General features: G+C 37.1%; 1 protein-coding gene across 1 annotated transcript in view; it reads left to right on the plus strand.

Moving 5' to 3' along the window:
- The window catches only part of TNFAIP6 (TNF alpha induced protein 6), a 131966-nt gene that overhangs the window by 97066 nt on the left and 16115 nt on the right, over window positions 1-18785 (plus strand). The window contains exons 4-5 of the mRNA XM_053689893.1: window positions 2088-2316; window positions 2681-2721. Of these exons, the coding sequence (XP_053545868.1) occupies window positions 2088-2316; window positions 2681-2721 (270 nt within the window). The remainder of the gene's footprint in view (window positions 1-2087; window positions 2317-2680; window positions 2722-18785) is intronic.

Raw genomic sequence — 18785 nt, forward strand, 5'->3', positions numbered from 1 at the left:
ATAAAAAAGACCCCCCAAAATAAAAAAAAAATCAGCCAATAGTATTGAGCTCGCATTCTATTGGCTATTCCAATCAGCCAATAGAATGCAAGCTCAATCCTATTGGCTGATTGGCCTTTTCAGGGCAATGGGGAGCTTAGGTTTTTTAGATAGGGTTTTTATTTGGGGGGGTTGGTTGTGTGGGTGGTGAGTTTTACTGTTGGGGGGTGTTTGTATTTTTTTTTACAGGTAAAACAGCTGATTTCTTTGGGGCAATGCCCCACAAAAGGCCCTTTTAAGGGCCATTGATAGTTTATTGTAGGCTAGGTTTTTTTTTATTTTGGGCGGTCTTGTTTATTTTGATAGGGCTATTAGATTAGGTGTAATTGTTTTTTATTTTTGATACTGTGGTTTGTTTGTTTTTGTAACTTAGTGTTTTTTATTTTTTGTAATTTAGTAATTTTTAATTGTAGATTTCAATAATTTGAGTAGGGTTAGGTTTTTAAATATGTAATATAGTTAATTTAATTGGTAGTTTAATGTAATTTTAGTATAATAGTTAGGGTAGGTTAATTAATAGTTTAATATAGTTTAATGTAATTTTAGTATAATAGTTAGGGTAGGTTAATTAATAGTTTAATGTAATTTTAGTATAATAGTTAGGGTAGGTTAATTAATAGTTTAATATAGTTTATTTTAATTCTAAAGGTAAGTTTTAATTTATTATAAGATAGGGATGAGGTCATTTTAATGTAAAGTTAGCAGTTTGTTAGGTTTAGGGGTTAATAGCTTAATTTAGTTTATGGTGATGTGGGGGGCTGGCGGTTTAGGGGTTAATAGGTTTAGTTAATGGTAGTGATGTGGGAGGCCAGGGGTTTAGGGGATAATAATTTTATTACAGTTGCGGCGGGTCCGGGAGCGGCGGAATAGGGGTTAATCCTTCTATTTAGTTTCGGTGGGGTCGGGGAGTGGCGGGATAGGGCTTAATAATTTTATTTAGTTGCGGAGGGGTCTGGGAGTGGTGGGATAGGGGTTAATACATTTATTTAGTTGCGGTGGGGTCCAGGAGCGGCGGGATAGGGGTTAATAACTTTATTTAGTTGCAGTGGGGTCTGGGAGAGGTGGGTTAGGGGTTTATAATTTTATTTAGCTTGCGGCGATGTCGGAGTGGCAGATTAGGGGTGTTTAGACTCGGGGGTTATGTTAGGGTGTTAGGTGTACTGGTTAGGTGTATGTTACTAATTTTCTACCATATAAATCAATGGGATATTTGGCAGCATCGAACATAAGCTTTCACTGCTTTCAGACTCCTATTGATTCCTATGGCATCCGCGGCCTCCAGGGTGGCGGATTGAAAACCAGGTACGCTGGGCCAGAATAGCGGCAAGCGTACCTGTTAGAAGTTTGATAAATGGCAAAAGGTGTCAGATAGTGCCAAATTTGTATTCAGAACATCTGTAATGACGTAAGCATTGATCTGTGTCGGATTGAGAAAGGGCGGATCATATGTTACGTCACAAATTTCAACTTTTGTCTGTAGGCTTTGATAAATAGGTCTAATCAAGCTTGCCACAATTACGCTGCGGAATTCCGGCATATTTGCGTTTGACGGCTTGATAAATAGGCCTCTATGAGTTGATTTATTAAAAAAAAAAATGCAGAGTGAAAAATATTGCAGAGTTAATGTAGCTCCAGGTTTTCTAGTAAATGGGAGTCTCTGGTGTGATCAGCATGTATAGACAGCAATATTAACACATGTAGGTTCCTAATGGTAGAAAATGTACTTGCTTGCTTCTCAATAATATTGGCTCTACAGGTCTTACAGAATAGTACTTCTGCTATGTTGTTTTCAGATTAAGCTTGTAAAAGTAAAAATATATCTCAACATTTTTTAGGTTATTAAATCTGTATGTATGATTTATTAATGGCAAATGCTATATTTAGCAACATAATTTACTTACTTCACAAATGCCCTCAATGAAATCATAAAGTTGTTGAATATGTATCTATCATCTATCTAATCTATCTATCTATCTATCTATCTATCCATCTACCTATTTATCTATCTATTTCTCTTTATTTGTCTATCTATTTCTCTTTCATTTTAGCTAAAGAATGTGGCGGCGTGCTGACAGAACAAGAGAGAGATATTAAATCACCTGGATACCCTGATGAGTATGAAAGTGATCAGATTTGCTACTGGCATATTAGGCTCAATTATGGTCAACGTATCTATATAGAGTTCCTGGATTTTGACATTGAAGATGACACTGATTGTCTATCAGACTACTTTGAAGTATATGATAGTTATGATGATGTCCATGGATTGATAGGAAGGTAAATATATTTCACTGTGTCACTTATAGTAAAAGTGAAACTAATAGGTCTTGATCCCTTTTTTTCCACTAATTGCAGAATTGTCAGATTTGTTGAAAATGAATGTTAAGAAAAGATATTGTTCCAAACTCTTCACTACAAAGCTACTTGAACCCATTGGAGCTTATACTAATTAGAATCCTCTCCAATATGTGAAGAGCACAGATTTGAACATTTTTATATAAGCAGTACTGTCACATTGTCATGACAGTTTTTGCTAAATATCTCCATTAACCCCTAACCATTGGATTAAATTCCTTACAAAAGCTTGATTTTGGCACATGGATGAATGTTTTCATATGTTTTATTCTGCTCTGGTTTTCAGGTTCTGTGGTGATGAACTCCCTGATGACATCATTAGTACAGGTAATTTCCATTACTTAAATATATTTTGGGGCTCATTTGATATTAATTAAACACAAAAGATCAATATGTATTGTCATCATTAATCAATAAAATACCTTGCTCACAACCACAGTAGTAAGCAACATAATGGATGATGTAAAATATTCATGTGACGTGTGATAACACCATACATAGGCCTATGTGCACACATACATACACAAAGATACACACATACCCACATATATATACAGACACATATACCAATCCAAACACACACACAATACCTTGTCATATATCATATCATGCTAAAACACTTTTTAAACTTCAATTATATATATATATATATATATATATATATATATATATATAAAATTATATACGTGTGTGTATTATTTTGTTGAATAACATCATGATCTGAGGAATTAGCGCAATTTAGTGTTCTACTTTATATGTCACTTCAAACTAAAGTAGATTCTACACTCTAAAAACATTACACATTTTACCAATAGTAACCAGAATGAAGAGCGCATTTCAAATGTTTTGTGGTGTTTTTGATGGATTTAATATGCAATATAAGTTATGATGTGCCGTGTTATGAATGAAATCAAGAAAGTTAGGATGCTAGACTGTAATTCAGAATTATCTAGCTGTTTAAAGGGATACTAAACCCACATTTTTCCTTTCATGATTCAGATAGAACATGCAATTTTAAGCAACTTTCTAATTTACTCCTATTATTCATTTTTCTTCATTCTCATGCTATTTTTATTTGAACAAGCAAGAATGTAAGTTTAAGAGCCGGCCCATTTTTATTTCAGCACCTTGGTAGCTCTTGCTGATTGGTTACTAAATGTAGCAAACCAATCAACAAGCTCTACCAAGGTGCTGAACCAAAAATGGGCTGGCTCTTAACCTTCCATTCCTGCTTTTTCAAATAGAGATAGCAAGAGAACGAAGAAAAATAGATAATAGGAATAAATTAGAAAGTTGCTTAAAAGTGCATGCTCTATCTCAATAATGAAAGAAAAAAAAATGGGTTTTGTATCCCTTTAAGCATATTATCTAGTGCATACTTAAATTTTTGAGGATTGAAAATGTAAATGTTGGCTCTAAAAAAAGAGAAATTGTGAAAATAACTATTATGATACAGAAATACGTTCTGCTAGCAGTAGTACTATGAGAGCATGAGAGCAAATAAAAAAGGGTAAATCCATTTAAAACCAAATAAATTATGCAGCGCTAAAAAAACATGTTAATGAAATCAGATTTGTCAATTTATTCAAATTAAACAATTCATAAAACAGCTTTCTTCTATAAACATGTGATAATGTTTTCTGAGTAAAAATGTGCAGTAATGTGTGGAAACATCTGCATAAAATAAACATACGTAAATGAAAGCGTACTTTGTTGCTTGCGCATTTTCCATGTAAAAATGAAATGCAGCTGTACTGTTTGATATAGTCAGGCATGTCAAATTTAAAAGGCATGAGAGAGAATTATATACTAAACCACATAACGTTGAAAAATCCTTAAAATAACAAATTAAAATATAAGATTAATCCTGAAAATATTAAAACTATTGATATATCTCAAAAATAAGAAAACTGCTTAGTCATTACTATAACATACGTTAATTTAAAAAGTTATTTTAAAGAAAGGGATATACAACTCAAATATTGTATACATTACATATGAAAAAAGTATCAAGTAAACATTTTAAAATACCCTTTTTCATGAATAAAAGTTTAGCTAAAACTATTAAAAGACCAATAAATAAAGTAGAATTAAATAATTGATAAATACACAATAAAAAGACTGAATTTGAAATGAGCAGTAATATATTTTCTGGCAAATTTCAAAGTTATTCCAATTTTCCCTCTCCCTGTATCCTGTGACAGCCATCAGCCAATCCCAAAATGCATCAGGTATACACTGTGCATTTTTGCTCATACTCAGTAGGATCTGGAGCCTCAGAAAGTGTGCATATAAAAGGAATGTGCATGTTTTGAATGATAATGAAGGGCAAGTGAAGCGGTATTTGGCATTTTGCTATAACGAAAACTATGCTAGGATTTTCATTTTTGCACCAGTCGGGTTGCACTGGTATTACAACTTGAAAGCAAACTGTTTTTTCTCCTGCGGTACCCAAATCACGCTTATAATCTAGATTCGAAAATCACGTTTTTGCATTTACCCATAGAAGTTAATGAAGCAAGAAAAACACCCCGCTCTCGCATAAATCACATGACATATTTTCATTAGCGCAAACCCAACATCAAAATATGACTATTTCAAATTCCTGTGTCCTTTACAAAACGGAATATGTTCTAACTATTCATAAATAAAAATTTCTACATATATATGATGGGTTTTAAAAATATATATATATTTATACCTATATATCTAGAAGATTATATATAGGTATAGATATATACAGATATATATATATATATATATATATATATATATATATCTTTAGAAATACTTAGAACATATTATGCTATGTACAGAACATTAGATTGTGAAATATTAACAGTAAATACATAGTTAAAACCTTTATTAAATATGAATATTTCATCTTCTTATTGGAAAAAGGCTCTAATGCACTTATATATATATATATAGGCATAAATATATATGTATATATGTATATATATATATATACACAGTGGATATGAAAAGTCTACACACCTCTGTTAACATGTGAGGTTTCTGTGATGTAAACAAATGAGACAAAGATAAATAATATCAGAACTTTTTCCACCTTTAATGTGACCTATAAACTGCACAACTCAATAGAAAAACAAACTGAAATCTTTTAGGTGGAGGGAAGTAAAAAAAAAAAAACTAAAATAACTGGGGATGTAGCTGGGGATGCATAACTGGGGATGTAGCTGTGTTCAGAATTAATAAATCACATTCAAAATCATGTTAAATAGGAGTCAGTCCGGATCTGACATAACCGGATGTGACGTTCTTTGCAGCTTAGCAGCAGCATGGTGCGAGAGCGCTCGGGTGCCGGATCCCTCCTGCAGACGCTGAGGGTCAGAAGCGCTATTTCGGCAGGATGGCCTCTGTTAGCGCAGTACAGCTTACGGCTGACTCCCACCGACTTACATCGTGCTGCAGCATTGCCAGCCTGAGTCCCAGCAGTTGGCCCACTAAGTTGTGGTGTTTTCCAGGCCTGTTCTTGGTCTGGTCCGGTAACTTTTTCTACGGCCGTTATTTGTCTACTAGCCATAGACACCTGTTTAACTGTCTACCAATACACATTTTTAAGACACAGGAATTAGCAGAATGTCTGGGGGCTTATTAGTCTGGAGTGTAATACCTATATTATAGGGGGGTGAAGATGCATGATGGACACAGCTCTTAGATATAAGCTATATATATGCAATTCAGATCCCCCAGTGAAGAAAGCCCCAGAGTTTCCTCAGTATAAAAGAAGCAGTGTTTTCCCTAATGGATTATAAATTGTTTCCAAAAGAAAGTATCCACCTTGGGGGTGAAGAAACGAGTGATTATAATAATTGTGTGGTATACACTACTAGTAGTGTCGGGTATTGCCTAGGGAAGGAAAACCCGGAAAGAAGATTATCTCTTTTATTTGGGGTTAAGGTAGTCTGGGCGGACAGCAAGAGGTTGAAGACAACATACAGTATACAGATAAAATATCATAAGAGGAACTGTTGTGAATGAACTGTGTGCTGAATTTTGGCTGTGCTGAGGCATAGTCCCTCTTATTGCATGTTCTTTCCCAGTGAAGATAACCCCAGTAAAGATACAGAGTCATTCATCTATAAATATTGGGAACACTTTCCATTGCTTGTATACAGATCACGTAATAAGCTTGCTCTTCTTTAGTGAAGACAACTCCTGTGAAAATATTCTATAAATAGTAGTGTGGTGCTTTTTTGGAACATTTCCTTTTTTTGAAAGAAGCTTACCTCTCCTTTATCTGGGGTTGGAATAGTCTGGGCGAACGGAAAGAGGGTGAAGATAACATACAGTATACAGATAAAACGTTATAAGAGGAATCGTTGTTAACAAACTGTGTGCTGAATTCTGGCGGTGTGGATATATAGCCCCTCTTATTGCAGGTCTTTCCCCAGTGAAGATAACCCTAGCGAAGAAACAGAGTCATTATTTCACAAAATATTGGGAACACTTTGTATTTTTCTGTATTGCTTGCATTTTTTTGCTATTTCCATTATTTGTATTGTGCTATTATGAAAAGTAGAGAGCATTGATATAATTTAAGTAAAAATAAGCAGATCTATGTGCCCACCGATTATTTAATAAGTTTGTTCTTCCCCAGTGAAGATATCCTCAGCGAAGATACAGAGTCATTATTCTATAAATATTGGGAATACTTTGCATTGTGTATATTGTTTACATTCGCCTAGATTTAGAGTTTGGCGTTAGCCGTCAAAAGCAGCTTTAAGGGGTCCTAACGCTGCTTTTGGCCGCCCGCTGGTATTTAGAGTCAGGCAGGAAAGGGTCTACCGCTCACTTCCCTACCGCGATTCCAGGCTACCGCAGATCCCCTTACGCCAATTGCGTATCCTATCTTTTCAATGGGATCTGCCTAACGCTGGTATTTGGAGTCTTGGGAGAAGTGAGCAGTAGAGCCTCTACCGACAAGACTCCTAATGCCAAAAAAAGTTGTTATATAAAGCTCTTAACTACTGTGCTACAAAGTACACTAACACCCATAAACTACCTATGTACCCCTAAACCGAGGCCCCCCCACATCGCCGCCACTATAAAAAAATGTTTTAACCCCTAATCTGCCAACCGGACACTGCCGCCACCTACATTATCCCTATGAACCCCTAATCTGCTGCCCCTAACATCACCGACCCCTATATTATATTTATTAACCCCTAATCTGCCCCCCCCAACGTCGCCGCAACCTAACTACACTTATTAACCCCTAATCTGCCGACCGGACCTCGCCGCCACTATAATAAATGTATTAACCCCTAAACAGCCGCACTCCCGCCTCGCAAACACTATAATAAATAGTATTAACCCCTAATCTGCCCTCCCAAACATCGCCGCCACCTACCTACAATTATTAACCCCTAATCTCCCGCCCGCACCGTCGCCGCTACTATAATAAAGTTATTAACCCCTAAACCTAACTCTAACCCTAACCCTAACACCCCCTAACATAAATATAATTTATATTAAACGAAATAATATTCCTAAAATTAACTAAATTATTCCTATTTAAAACTAAATACTTACCTATAAAATAAACCCTAATATAGCTACAATATAATTAATAATAGGATTTATTAGGATATTTATTAGGATATTTAGGATTTATATTTATTTTACAGGCAACTTAGTATTTATTTTAACTAGGTACAATAGCTATTAAATAGTTAATAACTATTAAATAGCTACCTAGTTAAAAGAAATACAAAATTACCTGTAAAATAAATCCTAACCTAAGTTACAATTAAACCTAACACTACACTATCATTAAATTAATTAAATACATTACCTACAATTACCTAAAATAAAATACAATAAAATAAACTATTCTATAATACAAAAAACAAACACTAAATTACAAAAAATAAATAAGAATTACAAGCAGGTTAAACTAATTACACCTAATCTAAGCCCCCTAATAAAATAAAAAAGCACCCCAAAATAAAAAATTCCCTACCCTATTCTAAACTACCAAATTAACCAGCTCTTTTACCAGCCCTTAAAAGGGCATTTTGCGGGACCTTGCCCCAAAGTAATCAGCTCTTTTGCCTGAAAATAAAAATACAATACCCCCCAACATTACAACCCACCACCCACATACCCCTACTCTAACCCACCCAAACCCCCCATATCACTAACCCCCTGAAGATCTCCCTACCTTGAGTCGTCTTCACCCAGCCGAGCCGAATTCTTCATCTAAGCGGTGCAAGAAGATGTCCTCCATCCAGTAGAAGTCTTGATCCAAGCGGCAAAGAAGAGGTCCTCCATCCGGGTGAAGTCTTGATCCAAGCGGCAAAGAAGAGGTCTTCCATCCGGGCAATGTCTTCTTCAAAGCGGCATCTTCTATCTTCTTTCTTCCGGATCCATCTTCATCCCGCCGACACGGAACATCCTCCTTCCCCGACGGACTAACGACAAATGAAGGTTCCTTTAAGGGACGTCATCCAAGATGGTGTCCCTTCAATTCCGATTGGCTGATAGAATTCTATCAGCCAATCGGAATTAAGGTAGAAAAAATCTGATTGGCTGATGCAATCAGCCAATCGTATTGAACTCGCATTCTATTGGCTTTTCCGATCAGCCAATAGAATGCGAGTTCAATACGATTGGCTGATTGGATCAGCCAATCGGATTGAACTTCAATCTGATTGGCTGATTGCATCAGCCAATCAGATTTTTTCTACCTTAATTCCAATTGGCTGATAGAATTCTATCAGCCAATCGGAATTGAAGGGACGCCATCTTGGATGACGTCCCTTAAAGGAACCTTCATTCGGCATTAGTCCATCGGTAGAAGAGGATGGCTCCGCGTCGGCTCCTTTGAAGATGGCTCCGCTCCGCTCCGGATGGATGAAGATTGAAGACGCCGCCTGGATGAAGACTTCTACCAGATGAAGGACCTCTTCTTGCCCCGCTTGGATGAAGACTTCTACCGGATGAAGGACCTCTTCTTGCCCCGCTTGGATGAAGACTTCTACCGGATGATGGACCTCCTCTGCGCACCTTGGATGAAGAATTCGGCTCGGCTGAGTGAAGACGACTCAAGGTAGGGAGATCTTCAGGGAGTTAGCAATATGTTTTTTTAAGGGGGGTTTGGGTGGGTTAGAGTAGGGGTATGTGGGTTGTAATGTTGGGGGGGTATTGTATTTTATTTTCAGGTAAAAGAGCTGATTACTTTAGGGCAAGGCCCCGCAAAAAAGCCCTTTTAAAGTGTCAGTAAACTTTAAAAATAATGTTATATAATTCTGCACTATGTGCAGAATTATATAACATTATATTAGCCAAACGTTATAAAACATAATGTACCCTATACATTTTTTTAAAAAAAATGCTGTTTTACAGACCCACTCTCTGTACTCTGCTGAGCGGGTCTGTTATATTTACTCAGCGCATCGGGCCAGCTGTATAGTCACAGCCCGGCCCGACCGCGCCATAAGACTAAGTGCAGCTCGCTCCTGCTCTGTCTGAGTAAATATAACAGACCCGCTCAGCAGAGTACAGAGAGCGGATCTGTAAAACAGCGTTGTTTTTTTAAAAATGAATAGGGTACATTATGTTTTATAATGTTTGGCTAATATAATGTTATATAATTCTGCACTATGTGCAGAATTATATAACATTATTTTTAAGGTTTACTGTCCCTTTAAGGGCTGGTAAAAGAGCTGATTACTTTTGTATTTTAGAATAGGGTAGGGAATTTTTTATTTTGGGTATTTAATTTTATTTTAGGTAATTGTAGGTAATTTATTTAATTAATTTAATGATAGTGTAGTGTTAGGTTTAATTGTAACTTAGGTTAGGATTTATTTTACAGGTAATTTTGTATTTCTTTTAACTAGGTAGCTATTAAATAGTTATTAACTATTTAATAGCTATTGTACCTAGTTAAAATAAATACAAAGTTGCCTGTAAAATAAATATAAATCCTAAAATAGCTAAAATGTAATTATTAATTATATTGTAGCTATATTAGGGTTTAATTTATAGGTAAGTATTTAGTTTTAAATAGGAATAATTTAGTTAATTTTAGGAATATTATTTAGTTTAATTTAAATTATATTTATGTTAGGGGGGTGTTAGGGTTAGGGTTAGAGTTAGGTTTAGGGGTTAATAACTTTTTTATAGTAGTGGCGACGGTGCGGGCGGGAGATTAGGGGTTAATAATTGTAGATAGGTGGCGGCGATGTTAGGGAGGGCAGATTAGGGGTTAATACTATTTATTATAGTGTTTGCGAGGCGGGAGTGCGGCGGTTTAGGGGTTAATACATTTGTTATAGTGGCGACGAGGTCCGGTCGGCAGATTAGGGGTTAATAAGTGTAGGCAAGGTAGAGGCGACATTGGGGGGGCAGATTAGGGGTTAATAAATATAATATAGGGGTCGGCGGTGTTAGGGGCAGCAGATTAGGGGTTCATAGGGATAATGTAGGTTGCGGCGGTGTACGGAACGGCAGATTAGGTGTTAATAATATAATGCAGGCGTCAGCGATAGCGGGGGTGGCAGATTAGGGGTTAATAAGTGTAAGGGTAGGGGTGTTTAGACTCGGGGTACATGTTAGGGTGTTAGGTGCAGACTTAGAAAGTGTTTCCCCATAGGAAACAATGGGGCTGCGTTAGGAGCTGAACGTTGCTTTTTTGCAGGTGTTAGGTTTTTTTTCAGCCCAAACTGCCCCATTGTTTCCTATGGGGATATCATGCACGAGCATGTTTTCCCAGATTACCGCTACCGTAAGCAACGCTGGTATTGAGGGTTGAAGTGGAGCTAAGTTAGGCTCAACGCACCCTTTTTTGAGCCTAACGCAGCCCCTCAGACAACTCTAAATACCAGCGTTGTTGGAAGGGTGCGTTGGGAAAAAAAGCAGCGTTAGCTACGCGGGTATTTACCTACAAAACTCTAAATCTAGGCGATTGTTTGCTGTCTGCATCATTTGTACTGTGCTACCACAAAAGTAGAGCACATTTATTTAATTTAAGTAAAAATAAGCACATCCCTGTGCCCATTGATTATTCAACAAGCTTTAATTTACTGTGGCCATTAAAGAGTGTTTATTTTAAGTTAAAACTATTCTGGTTGATAGGCCAGTAGTTGTCTATATGTGATGGTTAGCCTTCTTGTTATATTAGCAGTTTATGATAGTCTTTACTTGGTTTAGGGATATTAATCCTGCTTTGTACGCTATAGTCTGTAAATTTCTGCCTATCAGTCTGTTTGTATAAAAGTATAGCTAACCTCAAGAATACTTAAAGCAACAGATATTCTCCTCTTCTGACACCCCTGTATTTACTTTTTAGTAGCTCTTCCTACACAGTGCACTGTGATTTTTATGTATTTTTTCTTTTTCTTTTCTCTCTCCTTTTTTTCCTCCCCCCGCACTTCACGCTTTGTCTGGCGCTCTGTCTTTACTTAACTCTATTGTCTGTGTTTTATTCATATCTGTTTTAGGTACACTTATTTGATACACGTATTCACTTTAATTCTATTTATTTTTCCTAAATATTTATATACAAATGTTAAATTTAAAAATTGGCTATTAGATACTTGGCGCAAGTATATGGCACAAAATGAAAATTCAGTTAAAAATCAGGAAATCTATTGGAAGCATCTAAAGCTGTACTCAGGGGCGAAATAAAAGTTTTTGTTATCAAGATGCATAAAAAAAATATGGCAAGGGACTTGCAGCTTTCTAAACAGCTAAGCAGAACATATAATCATTATATATGTGAACCTACACCAACGAATTGGTCAAAATATATGCAAGCCAGGAAAGAAAGGAATATTTTTTTACAGCAGAATGCTACAGCAGAAACTTTAAGAATGAATGCTAGGTTATACAAATATGGGGCAAAATTGGGAAATATCTTGCCAATTTAATTAAACAGGCTCGTGGATCGAATACTATCACAGAAATACAAATAGGGAAAAAGAGTCTAACCCAGTCCGAAGATATAAGCAAAGAATTTCTTGCTTATTATCAAAAACTTTCCCCCTCTAAGGAAACAAATGTGCAGAATAAGAATTCCTTCTGGAATAGATGTTCCTTACCTCAATTAAAAGAAGAGGAACTTTCTGAACTAAATAAACCAATAGGGGAAGAAGAGATCATCCAGGTAATTCAGGTAAATGTAATAAAGCTGATGGCCTCCCAATCGATTATTATAAAATTCTAATTACAGAATTGGCTAAACCTTCAAGATTATTTAATATATATTTCGCTCAAAATAGCTCTATGTCTAAAAACTTTGCCAGCTCACTCATCACCTTAATTTTGAAAAAAGATAAAAATCCGGAAAATATGTATTTGTACCATCCCATATCATTGCTTAATGCGGATTACAAGATTCTTGCTAGTATAATAGCTAAGAGGTTACATAAATTTATCCCAAATTTGATTCATAGTGATCAGACTGGATTTATAAAGGGGCGTTCATCTTTTACAAATTTACGTAGATTATTGCTGGTACTTGACCATTATAATCTTGAAATGAAAAAAGGGACAAGCATTAAAGAGGATAATGCTCTATTAGCATTAGATGCAGAAAAAGCTTTTTATGCTATTAATTGGGAGCATCTCTATGAATCACTTGCCCGAATCGGGTTTAAAGGCCCCTTTATAGGTTTCATTCATGCATTATATAATAACCCTCTTTCTGCCCTTATTATTAATGGGGCATGTACTCCGTCATTTCAGTTATTCAGGGAAACTCGTCAGGGGTGCCCAGTTTCTCCTCTACTTTTTAACTTAAAGGGACAGTCAACACCAGAATTTATGTTGTTTTAAAAGATAGATAATCCCTTTATTACCCATTCCCCAGTTTTGCATAAACAACACAGTTATATTAATATACTTTTAACCTCTGTGATTACCTTGTATCTAAGCATCTTCTGACAGCCCCCTGATCACATGACATTTTATTTATTATCTATTGACTTTCATTTTAGCCAATTAGTGCAGTGTCTGCCACAACCCACGGGCGTGCTCACAATGTTATCTATAGGGTTTACCTGAACTAGCTCTCCCCTGCTGTGAGAAGCAAATACAAAAGCATGTGATTAGAGGCGGCCTTCAAGGGCTTAGAAATTATCATATGAGCCTTCCTAGTTCTAGCTTTCAATTAAGAATACCAAAAGAACAAAGCAAAATTGGTGATAAAAGTAAATTGGAAAGTTGTTTAAAATGACATGCCCTATTTGAAACATGAACTTTTTTTGGACTTAACTGTCCCTTTAAGTATAGAACCCCTGGCCATGTTATTGCTTGAAGAAATGAAAGGGATTTCTGTAGGTGAAGATAACTTGCGAATAGTTTTCTATGCTGATGATTTATTAGTATTCCTAAGTGACATAGATGAAAATGTCCCCAAACTGCTGAATATATTAAAAACTTTTGGTTCTTTCTCAGGATATGCTGTTAATGCTTTAAAATCTGAATTTCTGTGGATATATAAAAAAAAGGAATTAAGGATTAAACTACCTTTCAGAATTGTTACACAGTTAAAATATTTAGGAATTACAACGTGACCTCCTAAGCTCCCCCTTTTCACTTATGGAAATCCAGAGGGTCATCAAAAATTCAAAGTCTTTTAAATCCCCGGGTCCGGACGGTTTCCCAGTTCATTTTTATAAAATCTTTATTAGGGAACTCTCCCCTCTAATACTTAGGCTTTACAATCTTGCTAGAGAAGAATGCTGTTTTAAAAAATAATTTCTAGAAGCCACCATTGTTACTATTCTAAAACCGAACAAAGACCCCTCCTTATGTACCAGTTATAGGCCGATATCCCTCATTAACACTGACATAAAGTTTTACTCTAAATTGTTAGCTAACCGTGTGGCAAGTCTCTTGCCGTTCCTTATCAACCCAGATCAAGTGGGGTTTGTCCCACAACGAGAAGGCCCGGATAACACTAGGCGGCAGCTTAATATTCTCAGCCTTTCCTCCAAATTTAATAGGCCCTTAACGGTTATCTCTCTTGATGCCGAGAAGGCTTTTGACCGTGTTAGGTGGCAATATCTGTGGGAGGTACTTGAGAGCTTTCAGTTCCCTAGCGAAATGGTAACAGCGGTTAAAGCCCTTTACTCTACTCCCATGGCCTCGGTAAGCGGTCTCGGTTTCCACTCCTTTTCGTTCTCCATAACAAATGACACTAGGCAGGGTTGCCTGGTATCGCCCTTGCTATTCTCGTTGGCCATAGAACCTTTGGTGGAACAAATCAGAATGAACTCTCAAATAAAAGGAGTCACTGAGCGGCACTGGAACAAATCTTGGAGATCAGCTGATTTTCTACATTACAAATTCATCTTGAACTCCTACTATTCTGCTCTTAATCTCTATAAGCAACATTACTTCTCTACTCTTATCTCTAATCTTTCTTCAAACCCAAAATGTCTGTTCTCCACTTTCAATACTCTTCTTCGATCACCCCTACCTCTTAATACAATGTGAGGTTATCTCAAACTTAATTGACTTTAGATTCTGGAACTCAATTGCAGAGAAAAAATGTTTAAATATATCACTGTTTCAAATAAGAGTTCACTATTGAGGAGTGAAATCCCAGCAAGAATAGTGCAAATCAATATGATGGACAAATATCCCTATGAGGATTGATTCAAATGTTCCTTAATTAAGAACACTGAAAACACATATGGTATGTGTAAAATAATAGCATAAACAGTTTATCGAATACTTCAATCAATATGTTGCAGACTGAAAACAGATACAAAGATACAGGGTGCTGAGAATGTCAATTCAGGAAATTGGTAATCCTTATAACTCCAATAGGATTTTATAACACAAGGTCTTACAGAACCTCTTAGTATGGCAACATTTAATTGAGGTGTATCACTTTAAGTGGATTACACTTGCTTGCAGTTATTCAACTAAGTATGGATATGATACTTTGTAAGTAAAGCAACAAAAGATACTTGCGGTTCAGTTTGGTTAATCCGCCCTCCGGTCAGCTGACAATGATAGCCGTTACTCCTGAACGGTACTTGCAAACAAAGCAGGAGGAGAGTATTGAGAAGTGAGCTGATCTGTGGGGCAATCTCCGGTCTGATGCTTTGAGGCATTGTAAGCTGAATTAGCTGCAGCAGAGGGAGAAGTGGCAGTTTGCAGCTGCTGCTGCAGATTCAGTGTTTATTCAGCACAAGTAAAGTGCAGGTGAGAAAGGTTTAGTGGAAATTAGGAAACTGTAGCGAAAAATTCACACTGACTTCCTTTTCTGAAAACTGACAAATAAATTCAGTAGTAGGTGAAAAAAGGTTAACAAGTCCACTTCCACTGAGAATAGATATAAACTTTAATTTGTAATCCAAATAGAGGCTTGCAATAGGAACACAAGCTGGGCTCAGGTAAAGGTAGATTACACTACAAAATACTAAGCAAGGAGCCACAGGAAATGGTGGAACTTATAACCTAGGCAACCAACGAGAAAATTCCTATGCAAATCCCTGCTTAAAGGCACAGTAACCCTGACATGACCCCTCCCTTAAGGCAACTGTGCCACAGTTGTCGGTCTAGGTCAGTCCGGGTGCCTTCTGTGGAATAGAGTAACCAATCTAGGGGCATTCAGATTTGAAGCCGGTTCCCAAGAGTCTTCTTCAGGGGGATAACCCTTCCAGTGTACCAAATATTGTAATTCTCCCTTTTTATGTCTTGAATCCAGTAGGGAATGAACTTCAAACACATCCTGATCCAAGGTGAGAGGCTGTGGTGGCAATAGTGTTAGGGAACTTCTAGATGGTGTATATGGTTTTAGAAGTGAGACATGGAATGTAGGATGGATCTTCATAATGTCAGGCAATTTGAGTGTAACAGCATTGTCATTAATGACACGGACGATAGGATATGGTCCAATGTATAAGCCGGCTAATTTCTTGCAAGGGATTTGTAATTTCAGGTTTTTGGTAGATAGCCATACAAGATCACCCACGGTGTAATGAGGAGGAGGCCTTCTACGAAGGTCTTAGTAATGTTTTTGAACCTGTTGAGCTTTCTCAATGTTCTCATGTATATCTGGAAATTCTGCTGTAGAGAGTCATGGAGATCTTCCATTGCGGGTGAATTCAAACCATCTAGAGAGGTAATTACGAAATCTGGATGGAAAGCATAGTTTGCGAAGAAGGGAGAATATTTCGTAGACGTATTCACAGCATTATTGTAGGCGAATTCAGCCATTGATAGGTATTTCACCCAATCAGTTTGGTTGTAAGAGCAATAGCAACGTAGAAATTGTTCAAGCCATTGGTTCAATCTTTCTGATTGACCGTTTGTTTGCGGGTGGAAAGAGGTGGTGAAACGGTGTTGCATATGAGTGAGTTCACATAGTTTGGTCCAAAAACGTGAGGTGAACTGAGTGCCTCTATCGGTGGTTATGATGGAATGGAAACCATGGAGTCTAACTATATTATCCAGAAAGAGCAGAGCTGTCTCAGATGAAGTGGGGAGTTTGTGAAATGGTATGAAGTGTCCCATCTTGGTAAGTAAGTCGACTACAACTAAGATAGTGGTTTGATTGTTGGAATTGGGTAGTTCAACAATATAATCCATGGAGATGTGTTGCCATGGTCTAGTTGGAGCTGGTACAGGAATCAGTAGACCATAAGGAGGTCTTCTTTCTGGCTTGGATACAGAGCAAATCTGACAGGAACGAATGTAACTCTGAGTCCTTTTGCTTGGGCCACCAGAAGGACCTTGAAATTATTTCCAAGGTACGTCGTATGCCAGGATGTCCAGATAGCGGGGTATCTTGAGGGATCTGAATAATTGATGTTCTCATAGGTTTAGGAACATAGATTTTTTGGTCATGATAGAATAAAGAATTCTTTTTTATCAAATTGTATGAAGATGGAGGGTTTTCCATTGTGGTATGTATTTTCAATTCGGATATCATATCAGTGGTAAGTCCAATGAATCGCTCATGAGGTATAATGGTAGTCTGTGTATCTAATGGAGTAAGTCTTTTGGGTAGACAGGACAGGGCATCTGCCTTGCCATTCCTTGAAGCTGGTCGGTAAACTATGTTGAAATTAAAACGGGAGAAGAACAGACTCCATCGTACCTGTCTTGCAGATAAGGTTTTACTGGTTTGTAGGTATACTAGGTTCCTGTGGTCTGTTAGAATTAAGATTGGATATTTAGTGCCTTCAAGAAGATGCCTCCAGTTTTCTAAGGCACGTTTTATCGCAAGGAGTTCCTTGTCTCCGATGGAATAGTTCCTTTCAGAGGAAGTCATCATTGAAGAGTAATATGAAACGGGATGAATAGGATCTTTGAGGGACTTTTGTTGGGATAAAACTGCCCCCAGAGCAAAATCCGAAGAATCAACCTCTAAGATATACTGCAAGGATGGATCCGGAAAGTTCAAGATAGGTGCAGAGGTAAACTTCGTCTTTAGTAAGTTGAAAGCAAGATCTGCTTTTTCGTTCCAAATATAAGGTACATTAGTGCTGGTCAAAGTTGTCAATGGTTTGGCTACTTTAGAGAAATCTTTAATACATTTTCTGTAGTAGTTCGCAAACCCTAAGAATTTTTTTAGGTCTTTCCTGGATTTAGGAACTGTCCAGTTCTTTACTGCTTCAACCTTTTGTGTTTGCATAGTAACCCCAGTGGGAGAGATGTTGTATCCAAGGAAAGAGACTTGATCTGTATGGAATAGACACTTTTCCAGTTTGGCATAAAGTTTATGTTCTCTAAGCCGTGATAATACCTTCCGGACATGTTTGATGTGTTCATTCAGATCTTTAGAATAAATTAGGATATCGTCTAGGTAGATGACTAAACAGACGTCGAGTAAATCCCTGAACACATCATTGATAAAGTGCTGAAAAGTAGCTGGTGCATTGCACAGTCCGAAAGGCATTACAAGATACTCATATAGGCCGTACCTGGTTCTAAAAGCAGTTAACCATTCCTGGCCCTCCTTTATCCTCACCAAGTTATACGCTCCCCTGAGGTCAAGTTTAGTATAGATCTTTGCTTCAGATAGACGTTCAATCAACTCCGGGATTAGAGGGAGAGGATAGCGGTTCTTGATTGTACGTTTATTCAGCTCCCGGTAGTCGATTATAGAGTCCTTGTTTCGGACAAAGAACATACCAGCACCAGCAGGAGAGGTTGAAGTCCTTATGAAACCTTTTCTGAGGTTCTCTTCCAGATACTCTTTTAGATGAACTAATTCGGGTTGGCTCATAGGGTAGAGATGTCCGTATGGGATGGTAGAACCTGGTAGTAATTCGATCAGAAAATCATACGGACGATGAGGTGGAAGATTTTCAGCCTCGGTTTTACTAAAAACATCAGCAAAGTCAGAGTAGTGTGATGGAATCTCAGGCATGTAAATTTCAGACTGTTGTTCAGTC

The sequence above is a fragment of the Bombina bombina genome, chromosome 1 (assembly GCF_027579735.1).
Source record: "Bombina bombina isolate aBomBom1 chromosome 1, aBomBom1.pri, whole genome shotgun sequence".
Lineage (NCBI taxonomy): Eukaryota > Metazoa > Chordata > Amphibia > Anura > Bombinatoridae > Bombina > Bombina bombina.